Genomic DNA, 13,001 nt, shown 5'->3' with positions numbered 1-13,001 from the left:
CCCCTTAACTGAACAGAGGGGTCCCACCCCTCTGTTGAGCCGACCCAACTCGGAGAACTCGAGTCAGCCTCTAGAGTAAAGCTTTTTGAATTATATATATATATATATAGTTTTTAAAGGGCAAACATCCTAAATGTCAGTCCAACATCCACGGGGGGGCGAGAGACAGCAGGTAATTAGAAGCAATTAGCTGCCCCCTGCCGGGAAGCCGGGCGTTTACCTTTTCTCTCTTCCTCATCCGTCGGTCCCTCTCGGTGGAAGCGGTGCTGCTCCCCAGGCAGTGGGTGCGCCGCGCTGGCGCGGGTATGAAAGCTGGACCGAGCAGCAGCCTCCGCTCCTCGCGTCGCGGCGCCGGGCAGAGCGGTGCATTGTGGAGGCGGAGCGCCCGGGGCCGGGACCGCGCAGCCAGAGCTGTCCGAGGTGCTGACCGCCCGACCCGCGCCCAGCGCGCCGTGCACCGGTCCCCAAGCCGTGGCCTGCCCTTCACCTTCCGCCTGCCCGTCTGTCTCTCCTTACCTTGGGGCGCGGCGGCTGGAGGAAATCATGGTGTTCGCTCCAGGTACACTGGCACCTTGCTTTTCCACCAGGTGTCCGAAGGGGAGAAAGGGAGAGAAGAGAGGCGATAGAAAAGGCCTTTACCTTACGGGGCACCTGTGCGTTTTGGAGTTACTGTTTGTGAGCGGGCGGTGGCGGGGTCGGCGGAGGGCGGCGGCGAGGGAGAGAGAGTGTCCCTCTTCCCCCAGACCCGCCCCATCTGTCCTCTAAGAACCCACCACTGCTTCCTGCCTGCCCCTCCGTGTCCCGTCGGACTCCGGCATCTTGAGAACGGGAGCCTTGGCCAGCAGCACGCGCCCCCTTCTGAGCGGGAGGGCGGAGGGATGGGGCACCGAGTAATGGGCTTCGGGCTACTTCGGTGGGAACTTTCTTCAGGGTCGCTTCCCCCTCCGTAGAAGTGGCAGAGGGACCAGGGACCTCCTGGAGAGGAGAAGTGTGTGCCGCCCGGGGAGTGGGAAGGAGGGAGGAGGAGGGACGCGTACTCCTTAAAGAATTGGACCTGGTACCGAGGCTGCCACTGCGGCGCCGCCGGCGGTTGCAGTGTGTTTTTGGAGCTAGCGGTGAAGGACTTCTGTGCTTTTGCTGCTGTCTGTGGCTACAAGTTGGCCAAGAGTCAGGTTTGCCTGCGGTTGACCGGCGGGCCGGTGTATTTGAGTCACCGTCCCGGCCTCCCTCCCGCCCCAGGAAGGACTTGGGCGCGTGTTTCGGCTGAGGTCAGTCGAGTTAGGGAGTGGCAGGGGAACTTGACCATTGTTAATGTAGGAAGCTCTCTCTCCGGACAGGCTCTGATAGTAATATCATTGAAGACCGCTTGGGGGTGGGGGTCGGCAGGAAGGAGAAAGGAAAAGAGAGAGGTCTGAAAGTCTTTAACTTTGTTGTGATTCTTTACCTTGAAAGGTTGGTTTGCATTCGCTGTGGCTGTGGCTGTGGACCTCAGCTAGCTAGGGAGGAAAGGTAAAATGCACTTTTTTTTTTTTTTTCAAAGGTAAGAGTTGAGCCTGGCCTTCAAAAAATTCAAATAAAAACAGGAGAAAAGGAAGCCTCACCCTGCCCCCACCCACCTCCCCGCAACCAGCTGAGGAGGCAGGAGTGAGTGTCTGTCTGTCAGGACACTCACTGCAGGCAGTGACTCTGAGAAAAGCTGTCTGTCCCAAATAACTCAAGGTGGGTCAGGTTCTGTTCAGTGAAGGACATTCAATCAACCCAGGGTCTGGAAAATTGGGAAACAGCAGCTCCTTGATATGTTTATAAACTACCTAATGCTTTATAGGTGGGGGTGTAGCTCAGTAGTAGAGCGCATGCTCTATAGGGCTTCCCCCACGGTTCAGCAGGTAAAGAATCTGCTTGCATTGCATGAGACCCAGAAGATGCCAGTTCCAGCCCTGGGTGGGGAAGATCCCCTGGAGGAGGCAATGGCTACCCACTTCTTTATTCTTGCCTGGAAAAATCATGTAGACAGAGGAGCCTGGTGGGCTACATGACTGAGTGACTAACACTTTATAAAGCATTTTTCAGGTCTTTATCTCATTTGATCTTCAAATTACCCTCTGAGGTAAGCAGTGTCATCTCTAGCTTACCTCCTCCTGGGATGGTAGTGGTTCCAGGTAATCTTGTCAACCTCAGCTGGAGTTTTCTGACTCCAGATTCCCTTCCTCCCCACGTCCCCATACCTCAGGGCCTATCTTCCCGACAAAATGCTATACCATTTTCAGGGGTAGCTGCCTTTGGGTCCAAGATCAGACATAGCGAAAAGGAAGTGTTCTTACACTTCTAAGATGGGAGATGGACTGGTGTTGTCGAATTAGGATTGCTGGGTGATGTTAATTTTGTTGTTTAGTCACTATGTCATGTCTGACTCTTTTGCAACCCCATGGACTGTAGCCTGCCAGGCTCCTCTATGCATGGGATTTCCCAGGCAAGAATAGTGCAGTGGGTTGCCATTTCCTTCTCCAGCAGATCTTCCCAAAACAGGGATTGAACAGGGATTTTCCTAAGTGTGATTGTGGGTGAAAGGTTGTGAAATGAGTGGTGGGGAATTTCTGGAGTGGACTGACTTGGCTTAAGCAGCCCACTATGTAGATAGGGCTTTATTTTTCCATTTCTCCCCAAGTTTTGTATTAGTGCCATCTCTTTATAACCCTTAGAGATGGCATAAATTGACCTGAATAGGATATGTACGGAAACCCATAGGGAAACACTTTTTGGGTCATTTCTGCAATTTTGAATTTCTCTTGAAAAGTCATAAGCATTTTGGGGTGATAAGGACAGGGTGCTAAAAATATTATGTCAATTACCTGCTCATCTACTGATCATTGTGACATTATTCTGAAAGAAAATCAGAACAATGAATTATTTTTTTAAACCCTGCTAAATTTTCAGCATCACAGTCCCATTTCTAGGACTATTGCTCTTCTAAATCTCTTTAATCTGGGGCTCCAGATGTTTTGTACTAAGTCAAGGGAAACACTCCCCCACTGCTTTCTCCAAGCCAACCTGACACTCATGAAGGGAGGGAACAGAAACAAGTGCTATGATTATACCAACATTAATTTTAAAAGTGTTAGATAATTCAAGATGAAAATAATAACAAACTAACAATGGGCTGTTCATTGGGTCGGTGGGTATATGTCCTTCAAAACCCATTGTAGCTTTCCTGGATTTTAGCAAAGGGAGGCAAGAAGCCTGAGGTCTAGTTCTGGCCTTGCCTGCACACACTGGCCTGTCTTTGAATTGTCCTGCTACCTCTCTGCTTACCTTAAAGGCAAGGTGAAAAGTGACAGGGATTCATGGAGCCAATTTAAGTCCAAGAGTACAGTGGAATGAAGTTTAGATAACTGTCTTACCATATTTTTGCATTCTCTTCTTTCAGTTAATCTACAGATTATAAGGGACAGAGCTTAAGTTGGGCAGGATCTTTGGGTGCTTTTTTCACTTTACACAGGGTAGACAATTCAGTTCTACCCTTTTCCTTCTTCTTATACCATTCATGGGCCTTCCCGGTGGCTCAGTGGTAAAGAATCCACCTGCAAGAAGGAGATGTAGGTTTGATCCTTGGGTTGGGAAGATCCCCCAGAGAAGGAAATGGCAACCCACTTCAGTATTCTTGCCTGGGAAATCCCCAGGACAGAGGAGCCTGGTGGGCTATAGTCCATAGGGTCCCAAAGAGTCGGACACAACTGAAGTGGCTTTGTATACACACATCCCCTTGACTTCTAAGTTTAGTTTGAAAAACATTCAGCAAAAATAGTTCTAGAGAGAGCTGTCAAAAGTATTTAAGAAAATATATATTGCAAGAGGGTTATAGTTTTTCTTTATTTACAGAAACCTATTACCAATTCCTGAGAGATCCATGAATAAATAAATTATATAGCAGGCGTCTTAACTGTAAGGTTTACAGTCTGCCAACTTAAATTCTCTTCTGTTGGCATAAAGGCTTTTTTTTTAATAACTTTTATTAATTTATTATTTTTAAACATTTATGTTCAGTTAAATTGACCTCTTTTTGGATGTACAATTCTATGAGTTATAACTCATGCATAGAATGGTGTAATGACCACAGAACAGTTCTGTTGTATCAAAAAATCTTTTCCTGCTACTCTTTTTGTAATCAGCCCTTTTCTCCTACCCCTAACCTCTGGTGACCACTGATTTATTTTCCACTTTTACAGATTAGCTTTTTCCGGAATATCATATAAATGGAATCATAGGGTGTGTAACCTATTTAGGTGTATTTAGGTTATTTTCAATTTTTGGTGATTATGAATAAAATTGTGATAAACATTTCTGTACATGTTATGTGTGAACATAGGTTTTCATGAGTCTATAAATATTAATACCTAGGCTTGGAACTACTGGATCTTATAGAAGGTATATGTTCTTCAGAATTTGTACCATTCTGTATTACCATCAGCAGTTTACAAATTCCAGTTGTTTTTCTAACAGGCATGTAATGGTATTCATTGTCATTTTATTCTGTATTTCCCTAATGGCCAATGATTTTGATAATTTTTTTTCAGAATTTTATTTGCCGTATGTGCATCTTTTTTTTGTAAGTTAAATTTTACTTTATATGGGGATAGAGTAATTTATAGTGTGTTAGTTTCAAGTATACAGCACAGTGATTAGCTTATACATATATATATATGTACCCACCCTTTTTCAGACTATTTTCCCATATAGGTTATTATACAGTATTGAGCTCCCTGTGGTATACAGCTGGTCCTTGTTGAAGTTGTATCTTCTTTCAATGAAGTGTCTGTTCAAATCTTCTGCCCATTTTGTGGGGAGATGTTTGTGTTCTTATACTTGCATTTTCAGAGTTCTTTATATATTCTAGATACAAATCTGTTGTTGAATAGGTGATTTGTAAATATTTTTCATCTAATTGTGGCTTGACTTTTTATTCTTTTAACACTTTGACCATTTTTAAGGGCAAAAGTTTTAAATTGTGATGCAATCTAATTTATCAGTTTGCTTCTTCTAAAGATTTTATTTTTGATGATGTCTTAGAACTTTTTGCCTAACCCAGTGTCAGGGAGAATTTTTAAAAGTTTTATAATTTTATATTGAGATTGAATCATGGGATTAGATGCCCCCTGTCAACACTTCATGTAAATCTAATTGTTTCCTCAAGGCCCCACCTCCTAATACCATCACATAGGAGCTTAGGGCTTCAACACAGTAATTTTGGAGGGACAACAAACATTCACTCCATAATAACTTGATCAATCTTAAAGGAAATCCTAAAAGATGATCGTGTTAAAGTGCTGCACTCAATACGCTAGCAAATTTGGAAAACTCAGCAGTAGCCACAGGACTCGAAAAAGTTAGTTTTCATTCCAATCCCAAAGAATGTTCAAACTACCGTACAACTGCGCTCATCTCACACACTACCAAAGTAGTAGTCAAAATTCTCCAAGCCAGGCTTCAACAGTACATGAACCATAAACTTCTAGATGTTCAAGCTGGATTTAGAAAAGGAAGAGGAACCAGAGATCAAATCGCCAACATCCGCTGGATCATCAAAAAAGCCAGAGAGCTCCAGAAGAACATCAACTTCTGCTTTATTGACTATGCTGAAGCCTTTGACTCTGTGGGTCACAACAAACTATGGAAGATTATTCAAGAGATGGGAATACCAGACCACCTGACCTGCCTCTTGAGAAATCTGTATGCAGGTCAAGAAGCAATAGTTAGAACTGGACATGGAACAACAGACTGGTTCCAAATCGGGAAAGGAGTGCATCAAGGCTGTATATTGTCACCCTGCTAATTTAACTTATATGCAGAGCACATCACACGAAATGCTGGACTGGGCGAAGCAAAGGCTGGAATCAAGAATTCCAGGAGAAATATTAATAGCTCAGATATACAGATGACACCACCCTTATGGCAGAAAGTGAAGACGAACTAAAGAGCCTCTTGATGAAAGTGAAAGAGTGAAAAAGCTGGCTTAAAACTCAACATTCAAAAAAGTTAAGATCATGGCATCTGGTCCCATCACTTCATGGGAGATAGTTGGGGAAACAATGGAAACAGTGACAGACTTTATTTTCTTGGGCTCCAAAATCACTGCAGATAGTGACTGATGCCATGAAATTAAAAGATGATTGCTTCTTGGTCAAAACTGTTGGTCAAAAGCTATGACCAACCTAGACAGCATATTTAAAAGCAGACACATTACTTTGCCAACAAAAGTCTGTCTAGTCAAGGATATGGTTTTTCCAGTAGTCATTATGGATGTGAGAGTTGGACTGTAAAGAAAGCTGAGCGCTGAAGACTTAAAGCTTTTGAACTGTGGTGTTGGAGAAGACTCTTGAGAGTCCCTTGGACTGCAAGGAGATGAAACCAGTCTATCCTAAAGGAAATCAGTCCTGAATATTCATTGGAAGGATTGATGCTGAAGAGCTGACACTCTGATACTTTGGCTACCTGATGCGAAGAACTGACTCATCAGAAAAGACATTGATGCTGGGAAAGATTGAAGGCTGGAGGAGAAGGGGACAACAGAGGATGAGATGGTTCGATGGCATCCCTGACTCAATGGACATGAGTTTGAGCAAGCTCCAGGAGTTGGTGATGGACAGGGAAGCCTGGTGTGCTGTAGTCCATGGGATTGCAATAGTTGGACATGTCTGAGCGACCGAACTGAACTGAAAGGAAATCAATCCTGAATATTCAGTGGAAGGGCTGATGCTGAAGCTGAAGTGCCAATACTTTGGCCACCTGATGTAAAGACTCGACTCATTGGAAAAGACCCTGATGCTGGGAAAGATTGAGGGCAGAAGGAGAAGGGGGTGACAGAGGATGAGATGGTTGAATGGCATCACCTACTCAATGTACATGAATCTGAGCAAACTCCAGGAGATGGTGAAATACAGGAAAGCCTGTTGTGCTGCAGTTCATGGGGTTGCAAAGAGTTGGACATGACTTAGAACAAAGTTGATTTTTGTATATGCTATCAGTTATAGGTCAAGTTTATTATTTTTTTTTGCATATGAATATCCAACTCTTCTAATCCATTTTTTAGAAAGACACTGTTTCTCTACTGAATTACGTTTGTGGCTTGTCCAGAATTATTTGATTATATTTGTGTGGGCCCAGTTTTAGACTCTTTATTTCATTCATCTTATCTTTCCACTAACACCATACATATTGGTGTCTACAGCTATATGGTAAGTCTTAAAATCAAGGAGTGGAAGTCCTTCAACTTTGTTTTTCTCTTTTAGAATTGATTTGGTTATTGTAGTTCCTTTTGCCTTTCCATATAAATTTTAGAATCAGCTTGCCCATATGTACATAAAATCTGCTGAGATTTTGGTTGGAATTTTGTGAAATCTATGTTGTTTAGTTTCCAATCATTTGAAGATCACCTACATATCTTTCTATTTATTTCTAGTTTAATTTTGTTATGGTCAGAAAAAAAAAGTTTTCTGTGGCTTCAATTGTTTTAAACTAGGTAAGGTTTGATTTTGAAACAGCATTGTCTGTCTCGGTGAATGAATCATGTGTGCTTGGTAAGATTGTGTATCTGCTCTTTTCAGGTGAAGTTCTTTATCAATGTCATTTTGATATGGTTGGGTGATGATGTTGTTCATTTTTCTCTTTTCTAGTTGATAGCATACTTGGTCTATTGACTACTAGGAGAAGAATGTTGAAGCCTCTAGCAAAAAACTCGATTTTTCCATTTCCCCTTTTGTTTTATCACTTTTTCTTCATGTATTTTGCTGCTCTCTTAATAGGTGCATATACATTTAAGATTGTTGCATTTTCTTGGTGATTTGTCTCTTTTATCATTAAGTAGTGTCCCTCTTTATCTCTGGTAATTTTTCTTACTCTGAAGTCTGTTTTGACTGATAGTCATGTTGTCACGTCAGCTTTCCTTTGAGTACTGCTTGCATGGTGCTGTTGATTCTCGTTTTTCACAGATTCCATATTTATAAGTTTTCCTACTCACTAAAAGCTATTAGTAAAACACATCAAGTGAAATCAGTGTTCACAGCACTTTTTCTGTGTCATTCAAAGACATGTGTGGAATGGCAAAAAAAATTTGAGTTGTTTGACATACATATTCCTAGTTCAGTTCAGTTCAGTCGCTCAGTCGGGTCCGACTCTTTGCGACCCCATGAATCGCAGCAAGCCAGACCTCCCTGTCCATCACCAACTCCTGGAGTTTCACTCAGACTCACTCCATCGAGTCAGTGATGCCATCCAGCCATCTCATCCTCTGTTGTCCCCCTCTCCTCCTGCCCCTAATCCCTCCCAGCATCAGGGTCTTTTCCAGTGAGTCAACTCTTCGCATGGGGTGGCCAAAGTACTGGAGTTTCAGCTTTAGCATCATTCCTTCCAAAGAAATCCCAGGGCTGATCTCCTTCAGAATGGACTGGTTGGATCTCCTTGCAGTCCAAGGGACTCTCAAGAGTCTTCTCCAACATCACAGTTCAAAAGCATCAATTCTTCGGCTCTCAGCCTTCTTCACAGTCCAACTCTCACATCCATACATGACCACTGGAAAAACCATAGCCTTGACTAGACAGATCTTAGTCGGCAAAGTAATGTCTCTGCTTTTGAATATGCTATTTAGGTTGGTCATAACTTTCCTTCCAAGGAGTAAGCGTCTTTTAATTTCATGGCTGCAGTCACCATCTGCAGTGATTTTGGAGCCCCAAAAAATATTCCTAGCTGAGGTTGAACAAGGTGGTGGTTTGCTGCTTTATTTCAGTTCTCCTGCTATAAACAAATGTGCTTTTTGTGGTCTATTTAGTTTTTTACAAATTGGTGCTCTGTGTGTGTGTGTGTGTGTGTGTGTGTGTGATTTCACTGTTTAAGGTGGCCCTCAGTTGTCATGCTGAGGTGTTGTCTAATGTTCTAAGTGTAATAAAGTTGTGATGTGTCTTGTGGAGAAGGAATTTATTAGATAAGCTCCATTCAAACATCAGTTATAGTGCTGTTAGTTTTGAGGTCAATGTTAGTAAATCAGCATCATGTATTAGATAAGGTGTCATTGGGAATTCCCTGACAGTCCACTGGTTAAGACTTCCGCTGCAGGGGCATGAGTTCCAAGCTTGTTTGGGAACTAAGATCCAGTAAGCTGTATGGGGGTGCCAAAACATAAAGAAATAAAAGCAAAGAAGCAAATAATAAAGTGGTTTTAAACAGAAACATAAATAAAACAAAGTTATATATTGATCGGTTGGCAACAGTGTTGTGAAAAGAGGCTTGTGGGAACCTGATCCATGTGTTTTCCTTGGGAGCATTAGTTCCATATTTGTTAATTCATTATTTGCAGTGACTTTATAGGATATAACTACTGTAAATAATGAGAATTATCTGTATATTATTGTCCATCCCTTTACTTTAATACCTTTATTATTGCATCCACTGTGGGTATCTTATAGACAGCATATTGTTGGGTCTTGCTTTTTAATCACATGTAGAGCTTTAAAGGTGGTAAGTTAGCTACTGACTGCCGGGATGTCTTTCTTGTATAATTACTGCATTTTCTAATTTCCCATCATCATTTAAAATTCAACAGTATTTCATCAATTGAAAAATTTTACTGTTATAGTTCTAGAAATTTTAATAAGCACAGATAATAAAAAAGAAAATAAACATCACAATATTACCCAGCAGCAACTGTTAATATTATATATATAACTTCTCAGACATTGCCTCTATAACTACATCTCCCACTTTTTTCAGCAGAAATGTTATCGTGACATGCTTGTTATTTGTCATTGGACATGACTATTTACACGATGTACCGTTATCATGCCATTTAGCTGTCTTCTACATGTCAGTTTTAAAAGAGGCATAGAGCAAAGTTGTCATTGTTCCCATTTTTACAGATGGTAAAGGTAAGGTGCAGAATGCCTGACCAATTTTAGGTTTCAGAACCAAGATTTGATGTCAAATGCACTTGTTTCTGTACACAACGTCATTTTAGAATACATTTCAAGCAACAATTTGTGCACTAGAGTTAGAGACGAAAATAGATAAAACCAGTCTCCTTTGAGGAGAATCTCTGTGGACTGAGCATCTCTTCTGCCAAGTTAGAGGACACGAGGTACTTTTTCAACCACCCTGAAACGAGCTCCGTCCTTTCACACTTGCTGGATTCTTCATCTTCTCCTGGCAGCTGTCAGTAATGGAGAGTGAAACAGTAGAAAGCCAGAACTGGCAAAAGATTACGTGGAGAGCAAAAAGGTCTAACAGGTTTACACAGGGCCTTAGCATTTCTAAAGCATTTATATTAACTAATAAAAGACACTTACTCCTTGGAAGAAAAGTTATGACCAACATAGATAGTATATGCAAAAGCAGAGACATTACTTTGCTGACTAAAGTCCGTCTAGTCAAGGCTATGGTTTTTTCAGTGGTCATGTATGGATGTGAGAGTTGGACTGTGAAGAAGGCTGAGAGCCGAAGAATTGATGCTTTTGAACTGTGGTGTTGGAGAAGACTCTTGAGAGTCCCTTGGACTGCAAGGAGATCCATCCAGTCCATTCTGAAGGAGATCAGCCCTGGGATTTCTTTGGAAGGAATGATGGTGAAGCTGACACTCCAGTACTTTGGCCACCTCATGAGAAGAGTTGACTCATTGGAAAAGACTGTGATGCTGGGAGGGATTTGGGGCAGGAGGAGAAGGGGACGACCGAGGATGAGATGGCTGGATGGCATCACTGACTGGATGGACGTGAGTCTGAGTGAAACTCCAGGAGTTGGTGATGGACAGGGAGGTCTGGCGTGCTGCGATTCATGGGGTCACAAAGAGTCGGACACGAGTGAGCGATTGAACTGAACTGAATTGCTATATACAAGACATTCCTTGGGTTGAAAATAAATGGCACTGGGTTAAGTATAGTCTCTCCTCCTCCATACCACTCATGAGAATATTTCAGTTATTCAAAGTTAGTTGCTGCAGAAGCTTGGGTTTGGGGACCAGTTGGCCTGGATGCAAATAGCTCAGCTCTGCCATGTCCACACTGAGTGGCATGGCTAAGTCATGTTATCTTGCTGATTTGTTCATGTGTTAGCTGAAGGTCAGAATATCTGTTTTCCAGAGTGGTGATGAAGGTGAAATTGAAGTGCCTGGCCGACAGGGGATTGAACAGTAGCCATTACTGACATGATTGTTTTAAAAGGCAATGACTAAGATTGTGTATTTTTTAAAAAATATTTTGTTTATTTATTTATATGGCTGTGCTGCTAAGTCGCTTCAGTCATGTCCAACTCTGTGTGACCCCATAGATGGAAGCCCACCAGGCTCCCCCGTCCCTGGGATTCTCCAGGCAAGAACACTGGAGTGGGTTGCCATTTCCTTCTCCAATGGATGAAAGTGAAAAGTGAAAGGGAAGTCACTCAGTCGTGTCTGACTCTTAGCCACCCCATGGACTGCAGCCTACCAGGCTCCTCCATCCATGGGATTTTCCATGCAAGAGTACTGGAGTGGGGTGCCATTGCCTTCTCCATTATATGGCTGTACTAGGTCTTAATTACAGCATGTGGAATCTAGTTCCCTGTCCAGTAGTCAAACCTGGGTTCCCCCTGCACTAGGAGCATGGACTCTTAGCCACTGGATCACCAGGGACGTCCCAAGAATGTGTATTTCATACACTTGTGTGTGTATACATAGAGAAGGCAATGGCACCCCACTCCAGCACTCTTGCCTGGAAAATCCCATGGACGGAGGAGCCTGGTAGGCTACAGTCCATGGGGTCACGAAGAGTTGGACACAACTGAGCGACTTCCCTTTCGCTTCTCACTTTCATGCACTGGAGAAGAAAATGGCAACCCACTGCAGTATTGTTGCCTGGAGAATCCCAGGGACGGGAGCCTGGTAGGCTGCCATCTGTGGGGTCACACAGAGTCGGACACGACTGACGTGACTTAGCAGCAGCAGCAGTGCATGTATATGATTTCACGATTGAGTCCTCAGTCTTGGGGAGCTATACAGTTGATTCTCTCTGTGCAAGACTGCCTTACTGGTTCACCGTGTCACCTGGATGGAGGTTATGAAACTTTGAAGTGAAGTGTTGTGAGAAGCTGAACTGATGATAAAGCAGATATCAGAGCATCCTGGGATGAATCAGTTATGAATCATGGAAAGTTGCTGTTCAGAGGCGCACAGCTGCGTGCTTGAAAGCAGATGGCTGTCTTGCTGATCTGAATGATTCTAATCGTCTCTAAAATTAAATCTGAATGATGATTTTCTGGTAAAGGTATACTTTAATATTTGCTGTATTTTTCATGTTTAACTGCTACTTAGGGTAAATTGATATTTTGGGATTTGAGATATTGATTCACCTTCTCTATGCCTTTTTTTTTCTTGGAGCCTTAAGTTCCCATTTTGTGACCTTATGTCATTGGTCACACACAAATTCTTAGATACTCTTCTTTGAACATTATCTTTGGTCCTTTGTAAATCTTGTTAGGAATGAGACAGGAAGGGGGCAGGGCACAACCTTTTCAAGAATGACATAGCCCAAGGGCACGACATAAAGTGATTAGGCCCAACTGTGTCCAAGATGGTGGACTTCCAGTAGACCTTAAGCCTCAGTATGTGAAATATATTCAGATTATGAAGGCATCTGAGCACGTCTCATAAACTATGTTTGAATGATCTCTTTGGTATTTAGAGAAGAGGCCTTCATCGAGTCCACATCTGTGTTGTGTTGTCTGATAGGAGTTCATTTTTCTCTCCATGGAATTTATTTCTAATGTTCTTGTGTAATTTTTTTTTTTTTTTGCCTTCCCATTTAAATTTACATTGTTTCATGAGCAAAAAGTGAAATCCAGTCTTTATTGCAGTATAGTAGATGAGATTTTGATCACCCCTAGCCAGGGAATTTGGAATGAAGTGCCCTATAGACTTAATTGCAATCTGACTCATGGTTCAGAATAAACTATTTCACCACCAATCAGGCCATGCTATACAAATCCATAAT

The 13,001-nt window shown here is 42.6% G+C and overlaps 1 protein-coding gene across 1 annotated transcript in view; it reads left to right on the top strand.

Moving 5' to 3' along the window:
- The first annotated feature begins 360 nt into the window (after window positions 1-360).
- AKAIN1 (A-kinase anchor inhibitor 1) overlaps window positions 361-13,001 on the top strand; it is a 33,139-nt gene continuing 20,498 nt past the window's right edge. Inside the window, exon 1 of the mRNA XM_042239332.1 lies at window positions 361-559. Within this exon, the coding sequence (XP_042095266.1) occupies window positions 544-559 (16 nt within the window). The 5' untranslated portion in view covers window positions 361-543. The remainder of the gene's footprint in view (window positions 560-13,001) is intronic.

Source organism: Ovis aries, chromosome 23, assembly GCF_016772045.2.
Source record: "Ovis aries strain OAR_USU_Benz2616 breed Rambouillet chromosome 23, ARS-UI_Ramb_v3.0, whole genome shotgun sequence".
NCBI classification, from domain to species: domain Eukaryota; kingdom Metazoa; phylum Chordata; class Mammalia; order Artiodactyla; family Bovidae; genus Ovis; species Ovis aries.
The sequence above is the reverse complement of the archived record's forward strand: the minus strand, read 5'-3'. Positions and strand labels throughout refer to the sequence as shown.